Genomic DNA, 21,648 nt, shown 5'->3' on the forward strand with positions numbered 1-21,648 from the left:
GGGGTATAGGGAACTTTCGGGATAGCATTTGAAATGTAAATAAAGAAAATAATAATAATAATAAAAATTAATGTGAAAAAAAAGAACTTGGTTTTTTCACTCCCCAAATCATGGCATTAATGGTGCTATTTGAGTGGGATATTTTAATGCATGCATTTGTATAGGTTCCGGTGTAGTTGTTTTTCTACTGGCTTGTTTATTTTGTGTAAAACTAGCCATCAGAGCAAAGCCACGGAGAAACTATGCTCTAAACACATATTGTTCTTTAAATAAGGGTTTGTCAAATTGTGTGTTTATCATTTTATATAAATCAATCATAATTCCCATATGTTGCTTTCCTGTATTTCCAATTTTTACTCTTTTATAGGAAGGTGGAAAAATTATCTTACAGGAAACTTAGCTTTGAGCTAGTGTGCTCAATTCCTGAGAGAAACTTATAAAAAAGGAAAGGTGACTTTTAGCTCAGCACTTCAAAGGGTTTAGTCCAGGCCACACTGGCTTGTTTGCTTTTGGGTCTGCCACAAGAACAGGGTAGATCAAAGATATTTACCACACAGTGACCAGGAAGGAAAAACAAAACAGAAAGAGGAAGGTTTCTAACAAAGAGTTTAAAGCCTCTCCGGTGACATAACTTCTTTGCAATGGGATCTACCTTCTAGAAGTTCCAACACTTTCCGATATCCCTGTAAACTGGTGAAAAGCCTTCAACACATGGTGCCTGCTACACATGGGAGCCTTCAATACATAGGAGACTTCTGCACGTGGGTACCTTCTACACATGAGATCCTTCAACACATGGGAATACACTACACACAGCAGTCTTCAAAACATTAGAGCCTTCAACATATGGGAGCCTTCAATACATTGGAGCCTTTAACACATGGAAACCTTCTACACAGGAGCATTGAGGAGACGTTTAAGATGCAACTATACACATAATGAATTCTACTACGTCAATTAAAATCTCTAAGTGATAGAAGCATGATGACACTTACCTATTTAAGTCTAGCCCTTGGGAAACTGATGCACGAAAATCTCAAGTTCAAGGCTAGCCTAGGATATATAGGAAGTTTGGGACCACCTATATAGCAATGCACATGCAAGTACACATGTGAATACACACATACACATACACACATACACACACACACACACACACACACAATCCAAGTGAGGGTAGCACAAAATCATCCCAGACTCAGAACTGTGTATTTAATATAAACAAAAGAACAATGTTTTTGGGAAGTCCAATCATTCAGATATGATCTTTCATATGTGTTATAACTTTGGAAGTACACTGTATGTTAGAAAACAAAAATAATCTTTTCAAAAGTTCAGAAAACTATTCAGTTTGCAAATTTGCACAAGGAGAATGGAGTGTAAAGATTCACTGGCTTGCCACTCTTTGAGCAGGCTCCTTATCTATGATGACTAGCTATGTCAGCTCCTAAAGTCACGCTCCTGAGAATTGTAAATGCACCACCACAACCATGCATGAATCAGGTCTGGAGAGAGGGGGCAGGGTAGACAGAGACAGAGAGACACAAAGACAGACAAAGACAGAAACAGAAAGGCACGGGGACAGACACAGAGATGGAAACGGGGAGGGAGAAAGGGAGGGAAGGATAGAGGGAGGAAGGAAGGACATGAGCATTCATTCTGTACATACTTATGTCTGTCCCATATGAGCAGCACAATTCATGAGCTCATTCACATTCCTCTGACCACTCAGGTTGCAGATCTGCACAAGGAGTATGGGGTGTAAAGGATCGCTGGCTTACAACACTTTGAGCAGGCTCCTTGTCTATGGTGACCAGCTATGTCAGCTCCCGAAGTCACTTCATCAATAGTGACTGCCAGCTCCCCAAGACTCACAGTGCTCTTCTGCACTGGTCTAACCACTCACATTATACAGGGATGCTTGTGCCTCATAAAAATAGGGACAGACGATCCCATAGCACCAAGCATTGGCACAGGCACAGTGACAGAGACACTCAGTGTCTTCAGAGGCTCCAGACCCAGGGGCTTACTTATCCCAGGTTAGAAAATAAACCTCTCTTTAGTCTGAATATCCAGAAAGTTGAGTTTTTCAGATGTCCTCTCTGTGCCACTATGAAAATGGGTACTGGGCCTTCTCTCTTGTGAATTTCAGCATTGCACTGAAGGTCCAGAGAACACTATCATTCACATGGTGCACAACCATTTGTAATTCCCATTCCAAGAGTTCCCATGCCCTGCCCTGGTAAAATATTTATTTCCCTGGAGTAAAGATTTGTCCCAGAGAGAACATAAAATTTAGCTTCTATTTTTATCTACTGCTAAAACATTGACATTCTTTTTAAAATTTTTTCCTTATTTTTGAGAATTATATATACATATTAAATATGATCATTCCATACACCATTTCCCCTTCTAATTTCCTCCAGGTTCTTCCAACACGCCTCTACCCACTTCCTGTCATTTTTTTTTTTTACAACCTGCTAGGTCCAGTTATTGCTGTCTATATGTGAATAGGTCTAGGGCCAACCCCTGGAGCATGGAAATCCTTCCAGTGGTCAAAGAAAAAATAAAGAAAGAAAGAAAAAAGAAAAAAGAAAAGAAAAGAAAAGAAAAAGAAACAATGGTTCTCCCTCCCTAGCTACTTTCCACTGCCAATTCCTCCTTAAAATGTGTTGAGGACTAAAACTCGTCTACACCATTTATGCCATGATTGTGGCCAGCTTAATCTTATGTAGGTCCTGTACAGGTAAACATAGCTGCTATGCATGCTTGATTGTGATAGCTGTGTTGTGTCCAGAGGACAATATGTCATAGCATACCTCCCCATCCTTTGGCTCTTAATGTTCTTTCGGTCTCCTCTTCCCCAGAGTTCCCCAGGCTTCAGTGGTGGTGATAGGTTAGTACAGATGTCCCATTTAGGGCTGAGCATCCTGTCTTTTTGACTCACAGCTCTTTGACCAGTTGTCTCTACTGACTACTGTCCACTGCAGAAAGAATCTTCTCTGACCACAGTGGAGGGCTGCCCAGATCAATGCACATAAATACTTGAAGACAAACTGACAGCATGGCCATTTAATAAAGTAACAGTAACAGGTTCTACTCTAGGACCTGTGACCTCCCTGGCCGTGAGTTTTGGACCAGGGTTATAGTATCAGGCATGAAATTATCTCCTGTGGAGTGGCTTACATCAGAAAACAATTAGTTATCCCATAAGCAACATGCCTATTGCATCAGCAGGCTCATCTTATGCAAGACATTATTAGAGTATAGTTCAGAGCTGGGTGAGACCACTGATCTCCTACCCTGGCAGCTTGCATGGCCCCTTTCAACACTATGAAAGTTTGCAAGTAGGGAGGAGGTTTTCTGATCAGTTTGAGACTGATGTTTCTGTATCCTGTAGCCTAAGTGTGAGGTGTCTTCAGTATAGGGTCTTATCGTATCATACAATAGCAATAACCTGTGTTGTTCTAGAGGCCTTGGAGGCTGGTCTAGTCAATAACGACTAGAGAGGCATTCCTATGCCTTGTACTGTGTCTTTCATTTTAGTAACTCTTGTCTTCTCGAAGTGACATAACCCATGAAGGTCAATTCTGTTCAAACTCTTCTTTTGTAAGTTGTATTTTGAAATTAGCTCATTAACCAGAGGATTTCAGTAGGCCTTTTCTCTTATATATCCTTGGTTTGGGTTAAGCCATACAGTACCTCTCTCAATAGATAGATAGATAGATAGATAGATAGATAGATAGATAGATAGATAGATAGATAGAGATATCTTCTTGCTCTGTTAAATCTCAGTGCTCCCTCTTCTCACCCCCATTTTGTCAGATATGAGGACAGATATACCTGTTGGTTTCCTAGTTCCATTTGCTTGGAATACCTTTTTCCACTCCCTTCCCCTAAGGTTAAATGAAGAGGGTGTGTCTCTTGGAGGCAGGAAAAAGGTAGATGCTGTCTTCTGATCCAATCTGTTAGTCTGGGTCATTTTATTTGGGAAAATGAGATCATTGATATGCAGTGTTATTAATGAAAGTTGTATGTGTTAACAGCTCCTGTCATTTGGTTGATTTTGTATCATTTTCTTGGCTCTCCTTTGGTTAACTGTCCTGGCATTTATTTATTTCTTATTGTTTCTGTGTTCATCTTTTTCTTCAGAATGAAGTATTCCATTGTCCTGTGTAGAGCTGTCTTAGTGGTCATAAATTCCTTTAATCTGTTTTTATCTCCCCTTCATTTTCAATAGATGGGTTTGCTGGGTATAATTCCTAAGTTGACAGTTATGATCTTTTAGGACATGAAATATGTCTTACCAGGGCTTTCTGGCTTTAAAAGTTTCTGTTTCTTAATCAGATGTTATTTGTGGGGCCTAAGAGACTTGATCTTTCACTCTTGCCGGCTTATAATATCCATCCTTTTTCCTGCGCTTTTAGTCCTTTAATTACAGCATGTCATGAGAAGATTCTTTTCTGGTTCTGTGGGCAGAGCCTAGGTACACCCGGGTGGGGATCTGTCTTCCCTAAGTGTGGCCATTTTCCTCCTTGATTGTGCAGGAAGTCTATTACGTGCTTTTGGTATGACATTCTACCCCTTTGTCTATGCATGTCATATAGCTGCCCAGCTCTTGCCCAACTTTTGCCTCTAGATTTTTATAAATTTATCACTGGTTCAAATGACTCTACCTTGTCTTGCAGCCCACATACTCTGCATTCTACAGGACCCATTCTACGGCTGAGGCTTTCTTCTCATTGAGGGTTTTATTTGACTTCTTTGGGTTTTTTTTTTCCCTGCATCGTTATGGGTTGACTTTTCTTCAGCACTTCTCTTCATTGGTTTCTGGTCTCATGTCTTGTGTGGACTTCCTCAGTTCATCCATGCCTTAGATTTTGTCCGCTTTGAGTTGTTTGAATGTAGTTATTATCATTCTCTTGAACTCCTGTCTGGAGTCCCTCCGTGTCATTCTCATTAGGGCCCATTATTGTGGAATTGATACTTTTTGGAGAGGACATCTTGTCTTGGATTTTCAAACAGTTTCTGGGTTTGTCCTGGAATTTGCACATTTCAAATGTGCAATGGTAGTGTGGACCTGAGGCTGGTGGTCTGGGAACTGCACTGGGAGTTAGGGAAGTTTGAAGCATGGAAAAGGAATTCAGGATCCAAAGACATCTTATTAGAACCAGGGGATGGGCACATAAGGGAAGTCTGGACAGTGTTCAAGGCCTGAGTGGACTATTGGAGGCTTAACTATCAGGAGAGAGGGTTAGGAGGATCTGTTAAAGTTATCATTCCTGTATCATTTTTAATACCTGGAAGTAGCATGCAGCATGCCTAGGGAAGATGTGGGTAAACAGGTGACAATCTTACACGTTTAGACTGCTTGGATCACTGTATTTCTTATACCTCTCTCTACTACTTTCCTCTGCCTAATGGGGAGAGGGAAGCAAGGTCCAAGGAAGGATTTTGCCATTGGTCATTCACATCCTTCTTACCCAAGGTAAAGACCAAAACTTGTGGGATGCTTTTGAGGGTGTGAAGTTCTAGTTTAATTCCTCCTCTAAGTAATTCAATGATTTAAAGCTTATCATGGACTTTTGGTATGACATTTCCAAGACACAGAGACCTTAGGAAAAAGCTGTCTGACACCAGCTCAGCTTTAAATCTCATGTCTCCTTGCTGACTCCATCTCCAGACTCCCTCAACCAAGTTTTGGTTTCAGCTTATCAGCTGTGAGTACTTTTCTTTTCTTTTCTTTTCTTTTCTTTTCTTTTCTTTTCTTTTCTTTTCTTTTCTTTTCTTTACTCTTTGGGGAGAGAGTGTGTGTGGTGTATATGCATGTTTGGATGAGAGTTTGCATGTGTGTGGATTCACCTGTGTAGGAGCGTGTGCAGAGGCTGAAGTTTGCCGTCAGGTGCATTCCTTGATAGATTTCTACGTCTAGATCTCTCAGTCCAGACCTCACAGACTCATCTCTGCCCCCACTGTGCTGGGATTACAACTGGCTCACACCAATCTGTCTTTTATGTGGGTTCTGGAGCCACAAACTCCAGATCTCATGCTTGTGGGGCAAGAGCTTTATCCACTGAGCCATCTCCTGACTCTCTTTTCCTTTTGCTAAATCTCTCCCTTATAATTCATTCTGTACAAAGAAGCTACAGTGATCTTTGAAGTCTAAAAATCAAGATGGCTTCCCTATGTCGTAAGCGTGAGCTCCAACAGTTTAGGAAGAACTGTATACTCTCCTCTGCTGGCTTTTCTAGCCTCTAATCCCATTCCTCAAACTTCGCACACCTAGGGGCTTCCCCTTGAACATACCAAGTAACTTCTGAGCTCCTGACCTTGGCAGGCATCCCAAATTCTCTTCCCTGATAGTTCCTGTGCCTCCTTCAGGTCTCAGCTCAGGCTCCCTCTGCAGAGGAGCCTTTCCTTGACCCCTTGTCTAAAGTAGTTTGTGTAGGTCTTTAATCCCACTACTTTCTCTTCAGACTATTCCCTGCCCCCTGAATTTAAACCTGCTTTGGCATATGTTTCTTTTAAATATTTATGAGGAGTGTAAGCGTCCATCTTTCTTCTTTTATTCGCAACTGAGTCTCCAGCACTTGATACAGGGGGATGTTTGTTGAACAAATATGTGCATACTTTATGGGACTGGCTTATTGCCAAAGAATGCCCCATATTGTAAATTCCAAGTTCATACATTCCAAGTTCCTGCTGCACTTAACCATGGGAGGCTTAGATATACCTTTCAATTTAGTTTCTTTTTTCTGTTTCAGTCCTCTCTAATAAATAGTGACATTATCTTTGTGAAGTTGCATGCCCCATGGGAAGTCCTTGGAAGATATGCAGAGCAAATGAATGTACGGATGCCTTTCAGGTAGGTGTAAATGTGTTACCCTGCTCGCTCATATTCATTCTCTCTCTCTCTCTCTCTCTCTCTCTCTCTCTCTCTCTCTCTCTCTTCTGTAAACCTAATGACATTCTCTCCTGGAACAAATAAAATCATGGTGCAGGCTGAAAAGCCATTATGGCAGAAATTTTTCCTAATGTTTAGAAAATGCAAATAAATCTTCACGCCCACAGTGACTCCTTCCTGCTACCAAGGAGCATTTCCAAGTAGCATTTGCATTTTGAACAAGTCATTTCTAGAATTTCTGTGTATCATGGCTTTGAACAACTAGACGCTATGTACCATGGTGTTTACTGAGCAGTCCCTTCCAGGAAAAAAAGTTAAAAACCTGTTTTTCAAGAATTTCCACAAAATACAATCTTTTGACAATAACCCATTTTTAAAATTAAGAAGTAATAAATTCTATGCACGCACATATAATTGGAGTGAATACTTTGTGTAGATTGTTATGTTGTTTAAAAGGATAAATTTGCCTTCATCTGATGGTGGCTATTCGTATTTCATTATTGGTTAAGGAAATGTGATCTTCATTTGCTAGATAAAAACAAAATGAAATAATAAGCCTGAAATTACAAATGCAAGGATGTGCTTGAGAGAGTAGGGTGCAGGAGAGAGGGGACTCACCAATGGAATCTGCTCAAAGGCAGAATAACTTGGTGCCAGGGATAGCTCAGGAGTGACACATGTTAAGTACTTTGGCTTTTCAGCCTGCCAGTAAGACCAACACAGATGACAAGAATTATGCAAGATGCTATCAACTCGACGAAATTTCTCTTAGTGGGCTGTGAATGTCATAGAAACCTGAAGACTGCTAAGCTCAGAAGGGGGAGCTGGAGCAGGGAGAAAGAAGGAGGAGGGAGGAGATTGATTTGCAGGTTTACAGATATACTGAAGGACAATTTCCATCAATAAACCATAATATATGTTTCAGAACATCTTATTTTTTGTCTATGGTCTTTATGTCCTAATATCAAGTCAAAATGTAGGCTGGAGTTTCCAGCATCTGTTTTCCTGTAAGCAAAATCCATGAAATATATTAAATGTAGTTCTGGTCTTATGATTTATTTCTGTACTTAATGTTGAGAAGGAAATCTGGGAAGTCAAGGACACACACATGCATATACATACACACATATGTATACATATATACAGATACACATGCATACATACACACATACTCATATGTACATGCACACACACATACATATATATATGTATATATATATATATATATATATACATACATACATATGCACATGCAAATACACAATAAGGAGAAAAGAAAAACAATTTTTGTGCCAAAAGCTGCTATGCTAAAATAATTAAATCCTGCTATTTGACAATAATTTAACTATATATATATATATATATATATATATATATCATATGTATTATATATGTAATGAAATATATATAATATAAACTGATACCATATTATGCTTAAAAAGAAAAAGGTGTGAGAGAGCCTCAATTACATTTTGATAGAAATTGATATCCCTTCCCCAGTCAGTCTAAAACTTACAATCTTTTTATCGAGAACACACCTCCATGATAAAGAATCTAAAGAGACAGAAACCTAAATGCTGTTAACACACAGTCAATCTTCCCAGTACTTGGAAGGACTTCACATCTAACAGGCCTGGCCTGAATATCATGGAAACACATTGCACGTACATTTCATGGCAGAGAAGTGCAGCCTTAAGGAGCATGAAGAGGTTCTTACACAGCATCAAGAGTCTATGACGCAAGCAGGAGGATGAAAATGAATTGGAAGCCAGGCCTGGTGGCGCAGGCCTTTAATCCCAGCACTCGGGAGGCAGAGGCAGGCGGATTTCTGAGTTCGAGGCCAGCCTGGTCTACCAAGTGAGTTCCAGGACAGCCAGAGCTATACAGAGAAACCCTGTCTTGAAAAACAAAAAACAAAAAACAAACAAAAAAAAAGAAAATGAATTGGAGTCATAATCTACCCTCAGATGTAGAAACTCCTACAGGAAAACAATCCAGGGAGAAAATGCTCTTATGTGTGACAGTAATGGGCATTATTAATATTGATATAATTTTACACAAGCCTAATATTGCCCATTACAACCCGATGCATGCAAACCTTCACGGGAGTGCCTTGCCCTCCATTTTCACATGTGGCTCTAGCCTGAGATCATTGTAGGAACATATACAGATATCAGTTCAGCTGAACTCAAACATTCTAAGACCCTTATGTAATCTGTAACTTTCGGTAGACAGTACTTCTAAATCTCAGGTTTAGATTCACTCTACAATCATTAAAATGAAATGGAAAATTGGGTTTCTTACAAGAAAATTCAAATAAATCTGCTTCTTAAGTACCTATGTGTCCTTAAATTTGTGGTTTGAACATAATAGAGTGTTTTTAAGATGTTTAAAGAAGGTGGGGTTAGAGCACAGTACCTCTCACATACCCACCTTATACAGGTTTCTTACCAACATCTCATACTAGTTTGTGTATTTCAGTTAACAGACCAATATTAGCATATTATTAAGTAAAATCTAAAGCTTATGTCTCACTCATATACAGGTTTGTAAATATATATCATCATGTGGTATCATACAAAATCAGATAGATAGACAGGTAGGTAGGTGGATAGATAGATGTCAGATAGATTAGATAGATCGATAAGATAGATAGATAGATAGATAGATAGATAGATAGATAGATAGATACATAGATAGATAGATACATAGATAGATAGATAGATAGATAGATAGATAGATAGATAGATAGATAGATAGATAGATAACCATACAGAAGATGGGTTACTAAAACCCCATGTTTTACCTGGCTCAAACATCTGGCATCTGGCTTTATGTTCTCTGAAACTATTGACCCAACTGTGGCAAATAGTTTTTGATCTATAAAATTCCCTCTTTGCACAAAGGGAAGTAGCATAGTGACCATACACATAAACTGCCTCAGTTTCATGATTGGTCGCTTAGCAGATACCTGAACTTTGGAAAGGAATTGGGTTTAATCACCCAGAATTCTCAGTTAAATATTTTACATTAATTAAAGTGAAGCAATATGACATCTTTATTGTGTCCTGTTCTTGTTTTTTTCCCCTCTTAGGATCTGTGGTTTTACCTGTTTAGTTTACCTATAAGCAGCCAGGTGGTTATGCCCATGTGGGTATTTATAGTGGGCTACTGATGCAACCTTTTCTTGTACTAGATATGAAATATGTGTTTTTAAATACCTCTTTCAAAACCATGAAACCCAAACTGCTATATAAATATTACCTTAATATAATAACATGTCTGTTAAATTGTGTATGTTGCCCCTAGTCCATCTCTGAGTTTCACTGTACAAAAGTGGACATCCACTGAATGCATGTAAAATACTAATATCCCCGAGCTTGTACTGTAAGCCAGAAGTACCCTGCAAATTTATAGTAATGAGAAGGTTTCATGACTCAGGGTGCATGCCTTGTGTCCCTACTACATTTCTCACTGTTAATCTCTCTTTAGTTTTTTTTTCTTCTTCAGCTCTTACAGGCTTCTATCTTCAATCTCCTTTCCTTCCTTGCTAGTTCAAACTGTAACTGACGATGGGTTTTCTTCTCGACTGGCTTCATTTTTGCTGTTCTTCCAGGAGAAAAATCTATTACCTGCCCCGCCGGTACAAGTTCATGAGCAGGTTAGTAGCATGCTCTGTACTGATGGTGTTGTCTGCTGACTACTGTACCCTAACAATGACAAGGAGCAACAAGCCTGGGAAGATGTCACATGAGAGAATGACTATCATGCACATCCCAAAACAAGCCCTTTCACATTAGCCTGAAACACCAAACCGAACCAAAACAAACAAAACAAAACAAATGTCCTCCCCAGAGTCTGCCCTTTTATCTGCACCCCTGGGAACAGTGCATGCCATCCACAGGTGTGTTGAGGTTGCTATTCATTTAGCCTAGTCTGGAAAATCAATTGCCCCAAATCTCAGCCAATCAGAGAAATTCTAGCCTCATGTATTGTTTTGCTTGCACATAAATTCCTCACTGCAACTTATGTGATTTGAGAGTTTGAAGTGAAAATGGTCTCCCAAGTTGGCGGCTACTCCTCTGTCCAGGGAGATGGTACCTCTGCCCTTGGTCTCTGTGATGCTTGGTTAATACAATATTCAGATTATACCTTACTCCGGAGCTCTCATGGCTCTTTGAGTATAGGAAGGACTCTATTGGATGCCCATTACTGTCATTTGTATCCTTCCACAGCTTGTTTTCTTTGTTGTTCTATTAGAAGCCAAGGGAAAGGGGGAATTCTCAAGGATCAATGGTATTCTCAATTTGACTTCAGTTTGGGATTAGTTGGTGACTCTAACTTCAAAATTTTAATTGATCTTATAAATCTTAGAAATGAGCTGATGTCTTAAATGGAGATCCCTTGGGTGTCTCTAAAAACCATTCAGATAATTCAATTCAGTGAGATTCAGTATTTAGATCCATTGTTTGTAGTCTGTATATAACATAAAGAATATATGTAATATATAGTATATTCTTTATACTCTATTTATATTTTTTGTGGAATGGTAAGTAACACTGGTGGGTGTCCTCAAGTGCATATATATCACAAAGTATGGTGAGAAAAGCAATATCCATAGAACCTAAGATGTTGTGGTTTCTCATAATTTCTCCATGAAGCTCTTCCAGTGGGCAATAGGTCTGGCACTTTTATTCATCATGATTAGGATTATGTTTTACCCTTCAATTGTCTTTCTTAGAAGTCTCATACAACATGTCAGCCCATATCCATAGTTCTCAAATTTCAGCCAGCATCAAAATTACCTGGGGAATTTTAAAGCACTGATTTCTAGGCCCCACCCATACTTCAGCTCCCATCTCTATAAAATGAAACTGCATCATTTCTATCACATGGGTTTCCTGAGGACTTCACATGTAGCCTGTGTTCATAAATGACATGTTAATGATCGCTATCTGGGATGTCTGTGGAAATAGCCTTTCTTTCCACCTTCTGAAATTTTATCCACTTCATATCTCACTTAGTTCTTGTTTCCATAATGAATAGTCTTCTAATTCTGTCAAGTCCTGATTTTATTTGCAAAGTAATCATTTATATTCCATATAGTGTCCATATATGTGCCACTATGTGACTTACACCTCAGGGTCATACTGGAGGCTGTACTTCTCTAATCAGCATCTTGAATTCTGCATTGCTGCTCCAGGTAACTTTTAGAATCCTTTTGGTGCTCTTTACTCCCACTGTCATTCTGGGCTTTAATTATCTTCTGCCTATCGTAGATGATTTCCTATTCTAGTCTCTGTTGTGACTCCTTTCAAATTGTCTTCCTTGGCCAAAATGAAGTCAAAAGGCTTGGCTTAAGCATAGACCTGGATATACAGTCTTCATTCATCTCTTGCCTCTTTTTGTTCTGTCTATATTAATGTATTATGCCAGCTTGTACTTACATATTGTTGTTGAGTGGTCCTTCTGGATAGTATTTTATTTACTCTCACCAAGATAATATATAACTGGTCCTCAAAAATCCCTGCTCCCATGATTGGACTTTTTGAGTAGGCCAAAGATGCCTCTTTCTTTTCTCCCATTGGTACCCTTTATCCCCATCACCTCATGCTATAATCTATGGTAGGCATTCCCATCTCCTTACTGAGATAGTATGGGAAGCCAAGGATAGCATTCTCTGTCCCACATTTTCAGCATCTAGTACCTAATTTGTGGGCTAGACGAATTCATAAATCTTATACATGTACAAGAGGAGTCAGGTAGGAGGAAAGATGGCCACAAAAGAAGGAGGAGGGAGAGGAGGAGGAGGAGGAGGAGGAGGAGNGGAGGAGGAGGAGGAGGAGGAGGAGGAAAAGGAGGAGGAGGAGGAGGAGGAAAAGGAGGGGGAAAAGAAGGGGGAAGAGGAGGAGGAGGAAGAAGAGGAGGAGGAGGAGGAATCAAGACTGACTAAAATGAGAGACACTGATTTTTGGCTAAAATATTTTCATAACAATGAAAGGTGGGTGGATAATAAAGACATAAATGATGGCAAAAGAAAACAGAATCTCAAACTTCAGTGAGATGTTGATATCAGTGAGTCCTATCATTCTTGGTCCTCTTAAACCTCTTCTGTGTGGTCACCTGGTTCATATTTAAACATGCTGGAAATAGGGACACCCATGGCAGCAGCTCTGATGACTAGAAAAATCTTTAAAAATAAGCCATAATAGCCTCTCTCTCTCTCTCTCTCTCTCTCTCTCTCTCTCTCTCTCTCTCTCTCTCTCTCACACACACACACACACACACACACACACACACAGTCCCTCTCTCCTTCCTTCTATCCATTTTTCTCCTTTTCTCTTTATCCATCATTTTTTAATCATAGTTCTGCCTGTTAAATAGACCAAAACTAAATTTATACACCAAAAAAAGAAAAGTAGCTAAAATGGTGAAATTTTAGGATAATGGATTAGAATTTCACAGGTATTTAAAAATTAAGAGTTGAGAAGGAAATTTCCCTACTTACAGGTAAGAAAAATACAGTAAAAGAGGTCCAGCGGGTACACATGTGTGATGGGAAAGATGATGGTTTCCTTCAATAATTCTGCATTATGACTCAGTAGATTTCAAGGGCATTTGGTATCCTGAAGGCCACTGGAGTTGACTGATGGTGAAGCCATCCAAATAGAAAGTAAAGTTAGATAATCCAATAGGATGTCAGTGGCATAGAAGCCACAACACTGACCAGGAGAATGTATGGGATTCCCTGAGAAAGATGTAAAGAGTGAAGAGAAAAGATCCAGCGGCAATTTCTTTTTAAAATATGCATTATGGGGATGAGAAGAGACAGAAGAGGATGGGTGTAACATTCTGGGAACAGAAGGAGAATGGAGAGCAGGTGGTTTCAACAAGACTAGGGACAAGTTTCTACAGATGTGTATGTTCTTCAGTTTCTCATGGGCAATGATAAAAGAGAATCTATTTAGCACATGTATAAGTCATTAATGATGGCCATAGTAGCAGTCTCTGTGGAATGGTGTTCTCCATTATGCATCAGGATTATTCAACAGCTGTTAAAAATGCAGATGGCTGGGTCCATCATCAGGATTTCTGATTCAACAAGTCTAGATGCATTGATGAATTACATTTTTATTAAATATTAAATGATGCCGGTGATGTTAGGCAAGAGCTGTGTCTTTTGTTGTATCTTTTTTGGTTAAGAATCTCACTCTGTAATCAGGCTAACCTGGAATTCACTATGTAGCCCATGATAACCTAGAACATGCATAAATCCTTGTTCTTCAGTCTCCAAAGTTTTGAGATTATTGGCACGCAACGCATACTATGCTAAAGGCAACATTTTTCAGACTCATAGCTATAGAATGGAAGTTAGTAGGAAAGCTTCAGAAGCAATGAATGTTCACTGCAGTGTTAATAAGCAACACAGAAGATGGAGAAAGAAGGACCAGGATTTAGAGCAGGAGTCAACAGGAGGGAAGCAGAGGAGATTTCATTTACGAACAAACACATGTTCTTCAAGTGTGAAGGATAGTTTGAGTGAATATGAGCTTGCTTCCAGAGCTAGAAAAATGGCTTAATAAATGTTTTCTAGATGGAAAAAGTTGATATTCCATGCAGAAATTACTGTCTTGGGAGAACTGGGGCAATGGAATACACTGGAAGTTTGTGCCAGAATAAAAGAAACTCCAGTTATGATGGAATATCACATTGATTGGGCAAGGCTCTCTGGAGAGAAATCTTCAGTGCTGCTATGCAGTGTTCGGTTTTGGGCACCACTGATGTAACAGGACTTTCCAAAGCCCAGGGTCTACTGGCTCATTTAAAGTGCAGTTAAAAAGGAAGTGTGATATGTATTTTACTCAGTGATTCTTCCCAGGATAGACTAATTGGGGTGATGAAGAAAGTCCACCTCTTGTAGCTTACTCTCAAATTCAAGTACAAGGAACAGCTGCCACTAGTGACATTAATCATACCCCAGAAACAAAACACTTGATTTTCAGTGTTCTGAAATTCTCCCGTGGTTATTCAATCTATTGTTTAATTTCCTCTATATAAATTATATTTAATCATATTATCCCATGGAGGGACTCTCCAACCCAACCTATCTCCTTTAAGAATAAACAAAGTCTAAAGGTTTTTTAGCAAGAATAAAACATCTTTTCGCAGATACCTTCATTTCAAAAACTCACCCAACTCCCATAAACATACTCATGTAGTTTAGACTCATATATCTGTAATAAATGCCCTTTTAGTCCATGTACCTGGTCTATTAACCACTGCTTTGATTCTAATCTCTAGGCAGGTTTACAGGCTTGATAAATTATCTATCTAATAAAGGGGGAGAATTTATCATCTTTTCCTTGCTGTTTTTTTTTTCTAGGATAAAATGATCCTGGAAAACAATCTTCAGAAAATATTACAAAATAACAAATGTAATTATTGTGGGCAATTATAGTTGAAGTCCCATAACTCCCCTTTGCCTACCCCCACTGTGGGCCTTCTGCCTGAGTTTATCCTCTGCTATACTGAACAGACTGAATGCTGGGCCCTCTACATTACAGACTCTGTTCATTACAATCATATCAGATGGGTGTACAGACAGAATGAGAAATGGCTTGTATTTTTCCATCCCTACTATTAAATTTTAATACATGTAAATGTTCCAGAGTCCTTTGGAATCATCTATAAGGTATGTAGGCTATGCTCCAAATAGGATCCCTGTGACCTAAAAGAATGGCATTAACTTCCAAAGATACCTAATTCCTATCCACAGAGATGCTGTGAATGAAGAGAACTCAGCTCTAAGAGGAAAAAGAAACATGAGCCTTCTGTCTGTTGGCAGTATAGGAGGACTTCACTTCCAGCAAACAAGGCCAATGAGCTACCTCTGCTAAGAAAAACTACCACCAAGAGCTCATCCATCTTCTTTCTATTATATCATCTCTCAAAATGCACTGCTAGAAACGCAAGTCCGTAATATGCTGATCTAGGGGCAAGCCAGTGTCTCTAAAGAAGGCCTGTTTCACTCCTGCACTTAGAGCTCAGGGAGCATTGTGGGAAGAGGGGTGGGGGGAGCATAAAAGCCAGAGGACAAGAGCTTGCCCGGAGACTGTCTCCTAGTAATGCTAGAAGCTGTAGCCATAAAGTCTCACCAACATGACCACACAGACATGCGCTAACCTAGGAAGACACCCATGAATGTACAGAACTAGATGGGGATGCCTGTGAACCTTCAACCCTGTACGAAGAACTAGAGGCAGCTGAAGAATGCTGGGAGAAGGGAAGGTGCTCTTCCCCAGGGAAGAGCACACCAATTGGTTAACCAATGCCATATGGTCATCCCTGAAGACAAACATACATGTAACATTCTAGGGTATTAACAGGAGATGATATGGATATGGATATAGGTGTAGAGATAGAGATAGAGATATATGCATTCAATAACAATTAGTGAAAAAGAGAGGCCATGAATTTGAAGGAGAGTGGGAGGGTTTTGAAGAGGAGGAAAGGGAAGGGGAAAATGTTGCAACTATATCATAATCTCAAAACTAAAAATTTAGAAAGGAAGGCCTGTTTCATAAATTCAGTCTGGTCAAGTCACTAGTATTGATTGACTTCCTGTAGGTAGTTAGGGCTTGAAGGAATCAAAAGAAAAGAGATTTTCTTCTGTCCTTCAGGATACACCTCCAGCTTCTAAGCTGAGATCATTTATAAAGGCCTTTGACAGGCCAGCATGTCGGACGTAAGGAAAGTCCTTTGCATGTGACCTTTCCTTGAGTCATCACCACTCCTAAGGGTCCTAAGATTTACGTGGAACCTTCCCTACGACCCTCCAGGGGAGGCCATTCACTCAGCGCTAGAGTTGCCTGCCTATTTGCTCTGGTTGCTTTTGTGGCATTTTCCTAGAACCTGAGCTGCCACAAAGGCAGGAGAGCCCCAGACTCACCATCCAAAGAAATTTCTGCAAAAGTAACTCTCCTTGTCGTTCAGGTATAAACTTGTGTTCAGACCTGACATGCCCACGTGGGTAATCCGTCTTCTCTTTATTGATTTACCTGTGCAGTCTATATGGGGGTGTTTGCTCAGCAAATGGGATAAACAGAACAAAGTAACAATGTATCCAAACAAAATCAATGCTAAGCCACTAAGCCAAGGCTTTGTGGGACTCTCCCTCCCACCCATCTCCTGGCAAGGGAGACTTTGAGAAGTAAGCGGGAAGCTTATTCTAAGAGATGACTGCAATGCCTTCTGGTTAACTCATTTCACCACTTAAATATATCTCAGTAAATCTCAGCTTTTCCTCTTTGGAGATGTTTGTTAAACATGATACAGGCCTAATGACTCCCTACCCTGGCATATAGGGGATAATTGTAATCTTTGAGTTTCTTTTTTTTTTTTTTTTGTATTTGTATTAACAGTGATTTATTTCTTATTACAAACAACTTTCTTTTCATAGACTACCAGTCAATATATATATATATATATATATATATATATATATATATATATAAAATTCAGTTGATAATCTTGCCCAAAGCACATCAAATCTTCTTTTTGAAACGTGAAATACAGTGGCTTATCTTTTGTATTTTCTGGTTTCTCAGGGATCTGTTTCAAAGAACTCTCTTTTCTTTTCTTTTCTTTTTTTTTTTTTTTTTATTATTATTATTTTCTTTATTTACATTTCAAATGCTATCCCGAAAGATTCCCATACCCCTCCCCCCACCTCTGTTCCCCTACCCACCNATACCCCTCCCCCCACCTCTGTTCCCCTACCCACCCACTCCCACTACTTGGCCCAGGCCTTGCCTTGTGCTAGGTCATATGGAGTTTGGCAGACCAAGGAGCCTCTATTCCCACTGTTGGCCGATTAGGTCATCTTCTGCTACAAATGCAGCTAATCTTTGAGTTTCTATTGGAAACTCTGTACTTCAAAATTCCATCATCATTGTCATTTTCTTTATCCTAAGAGCCAGCACTAAATGGGGCCCTTTGCACATCCAAAGAATTGTGTAAGCATTGGCATTTACTGTCCTGATTAATACTCACACTATCATCACACTCACCCATCATCTATCTCACTCAGTTAGTAAACTAAGTAGGTAGGCTATGGGTCAGCCTCTAGCTGAGTCTGAGCTCACCCCTGTATGTGGAAGATTCTATACTCTCTGCACCACAATACATTCTTTATAGTACATTCATTTACAACGATATACTCACGAAACTATCGCCCAACCCTTCCACCACCAACAAAGTAGTATTAGCATAAAGAACACATCATTGTTGACCATTTTGGAGATGATGGCACTAAAGCTTGGTGAGAGTGAACAGCTTATTATAGGTCTAACTAGGGTACAGAGACAGGCTGGAGAATTCCAGCATGAGCTTCATGCTTTCTGGCCCACTGGCTATTTTTCTCCTTTGCATGATGGAAGTCTGAGATTGACTGTATAGAGACAGAAATGTGTTTGTGACAGCAACCTAGGGGAGCTTGGATTCTCTGTGTTCTGGTACAGAGACATGGGCTGTTCTCCTTGCCAGGGAAGTGGGAGCACACCCTGTGGGGTGACAATCTTACGATCTTAGGAGCCAGGCTAGCCACAGCCTGGCCTCTAGGGCATGTCAGACTAACATTGTAATTAAGAGCTGCATCATAACACAGTACCTCAAGCTGTTTTGCACAGAACAACATATAATTATTAACCTGATTCAGAAGTCAGAAGTCCTATGTTAAGGTTGTCAACTGTTTCCTTTGCTCAAGGTCTTCAAAGGCCAAAATCATACAGGTCATCTGGGCTCTTATCTGGATCACTAGGAAGATAATCTGCATCCAGGCTTCTTTAGGTTGTTGACATAGTCCCAGTTGATGCCATGAGAGGGGTAAAGTCACCGTCCTTGCAGGCTGCTGGTGACAAGTACATCTTGACCTCTGAAAGTGAGGCATCCTAGTCCTACTTCTTCTCAAAGGCAGCCATGAGGGTCACATTGTTCCTTTGCTCTCATCTCCCCTTCTGTGATGTCTCTCCTGCCTCCACCTAGAGATGGTCCTCTGGTCTCTTAACTTCTCATGTTGTTAATTTGTTCCCATCTGACTCATCCGGAATGTTCTTCTGTAAGTCCTACAACCCAGATTCTTTCTTCAAAAGCTCTTGTATCACAGAGCCTAATTTACAAATTCGTGGAATTGAAGGGAGAACACCTTTGGGAGCAGTTCTGCCGAGCAGGAGAAATCACAGAAGCTACTGGCTTTGTTTGACTGCTGGTATCTATTTCTTTGAACAGCGTAGCTCACAGAGTAGATCTTCTGGAACCTGGATGATCCAGGCTTCATTTTGCATCTGCGCAGTGGTCCAGCCCAGCATCCCTATGTCCAACAAGTGTCTTTTTATTTGAAGTTTTGTTTTTTTTTTAATGTCTTCCTTCCATTGTAGTGTTTTGCTTTGCTTATTTCTTTGTTTTTGTTTTATAAGATATGATCTCAGGTAGCCTGGGCTGGCCTTGAACTCCTAAACCTGCTGCTGTTTCCCAAGTGCTTGGTTTATAGCCTTATAGTGTTTTTAAAAGTCCACTTCTTTTGCTCCCTGCCGCTTTCCTGGTGTGTGCTCCTGTTAAAAGCATTGGCACTTGCTAAGTATCTGGAAACGTCTCCAAAACTTTTCACATATATCATCAATTATGGTCTTACTAACCACCCTGCAGGCCAAAAGGATGACCATCATGTTGGCAGTGATGGTGCCAGTCATTAATGTCACCCTGTTTCATAACTCTTAACTCAGGAAGGTTAGTGACATTGGCGATAGACAACAGAAGCTGATTTTAGACACCATGGTAACAAGAACAGCCTCACCATTCCTGCCAAGCCAACCCCTCTACTTCCGTCTTCCTTTTCCCCTTCATTTTCAATTAATTAATCATTTTCATAACCCACTGTGCTGGCTCTTCACCGTCATCACATTCCATTCAGATAGTGGTGACACGACTGGTTGCGGAAAGCTGCCGCTTCGTTCCTACTGAGGATTTATGTTTGACTTCTCCCACAGCTTCATGTGTTTCTGTCTGCACCGAGAGCTGTTACTCAGCTGCACTGAATTCACAGTCAGTAATTACACACAGATTCTGCAAAACACAATCCAATTAGTACCACATGCTGGAGGTGTGTGGCAAGGAAGAGGCCTGTCACAGAAAACCTCTGGGGCAATGGCTTCTTCTTGAACAAACTACAAGGCAATCGAATGAAATGAAACCGAGAGCCAAGGGAAAGGCCACCAGATCACTGTAGGAAACCTACTTTGTGAGTCTGGTTAAGGAAGACATCAATGAATGACCTTAGACAATTGAACAACTTTAATGGGAAATGTTGAAAAGCAAACTAGTTTTTAAAAATGATAAAACATCTTAGTTCATTTTCAAAGTAAAAATTGATATAAACATTTTAAGTTAGAGTTCAAACTGTTGGATTTCGTATATGTCGTTATGTTTTGTTCTCCTGTTTTCTTGTGGCTTGTTTGAGCATCATAGTAACGCTGCCTTCATATGGTAAGCTTCATGGTGTGCCTTCCTTTCTTGTTGTGAAACAATTGGATAAGAACTACTGTTCATAGCTCCTTTATCAAGTTATAGGATTTAGCAGTAAATTTGTTTAGAACTTGGATTTTCTTTGTGGATGGTCTTTTTGATACTGCTATAATCACATTGCTTAATGTAGATGTGTTTATAGCTTCTTGATTTAATTTTGGTAGGCCATATCCCTGTGTATCTAGCAATTTATCCATTCCTTCTAGATTTTTCAATTTTCAAATTTAAGCTTTCAAAGTATTTCCCAATGATTCTTCAGACTTCTTTAGACTCTTTTATAACACTACTTTTCCATCCATAACTTTATTAATTTTGTTTTCTGTGATCTTTCTTTTGGCTGAGGGTGTATCAATTTTATATATCTTTTCAATGGACTAAATTTTGTTTGACTGATTCTATGTATGATTATTTAGGGTTCCGTTTCATTGGTTTTTTTGCTGCCTACTCCTTGGGAATGTGGTTTGTTGTTGTTTTTCCTAAAATCTTAGGGGTGCATCATTAGGTTATTTATCAGGCCTTTCTGATTATATTTAAAGTAATGTTCATAGTTACAAGTTTCCTCTTAGAACTATTTTACCTGTATTCAGAAGGATATAATGAATTAGACATCATTTGGATTTGACTCTAGGAACTTTTAAATGTCATTCTGGATCATCTCAGTGACTTGTTGGTTATTAAGATTGCATTCTTCAGTCTCCAGGTATTTGAGTAGTTTCTGGGTTTTTCTGACTGTTGGTTTCTTATTTTATCTCATTATAATCTTAGAGTATATAAAAATTATTTGGTTCTTGTATATGTGTCAGTTTTAATATAGTTTTGTAGAATGAAATCTATTTTAGAGAGGGTTCCATGGGTTGATAAAATAATTTTTATTCTATATATTTTGGTTGCAGTATGATGAAGATATTTTTTGAGTACATTTGGACTAAGATGTAGTTTAAATCAGAAGTTCCTTGATGCTTTTCAGTTTGGAGGCCCTATTAAAAGATGAGAGTATAATACTTAATTATCCACTATTATTGTCTTACTGTGACAATTCTTACCTGACCTGTTATGATCATTAGTGCTTATTTCATGAAGTTGGAGGCTTCAGTGTTTTTTATATCCATAAAAGATGTATGAATCTCTCTCTCTCTCTCTCTCTCTCTCTCTCTCTCTCTCTCTCT

The 21,648-nt window shown here is 39.5% G+C and overlaps 1 protein-coding gene across 4 annotated transcripts in view; it reads left to right on the forward strand.

Annotated features, from left to right (window-relative positions):
- The window catches only part of Ano4 (anoctamin 4), a 289,902-nt gene that overhangs the window by 167,623 nt on the left and 100,631 nt on the right, over nucleotides 1–21,648 (forward strand). For 2 of the 4 annotated variants that reach the window (XM_021204624.1, XM_029542512.1), the window contains 2 exons: nucleotides 6,765–6,865; nucleotides 10,521–10,565. In XM_021204624.1, coding sequence (XP_021060283.1) covers nucleotides 6,765–6,865; nucleotides 10,521–10,565 — 146 coding nt within the window. Of the gene's footprint in view, nucleotides 1–6,764; nucleotides 6,866–10,414; nucleotides 10,566–21,648 lie in introns of those variants that run through there. The other 2 variants (XM_021204627.1, XM_029542513.1) reach the window with 2 other exon arrangements.

Source organism: Mus pahari, chromosome 9 (assembly GCF_900095145.1).
Source record: "Mus pahari chromosome 9, PAHARI_EIJ_v1.1, whole genome shotgun sequence".
Lineage (NCBI taxonomy): Eukaryota > Metazoa > Chordata > Mammalia > Rodentia > Muridae > Mus > Mus pahari.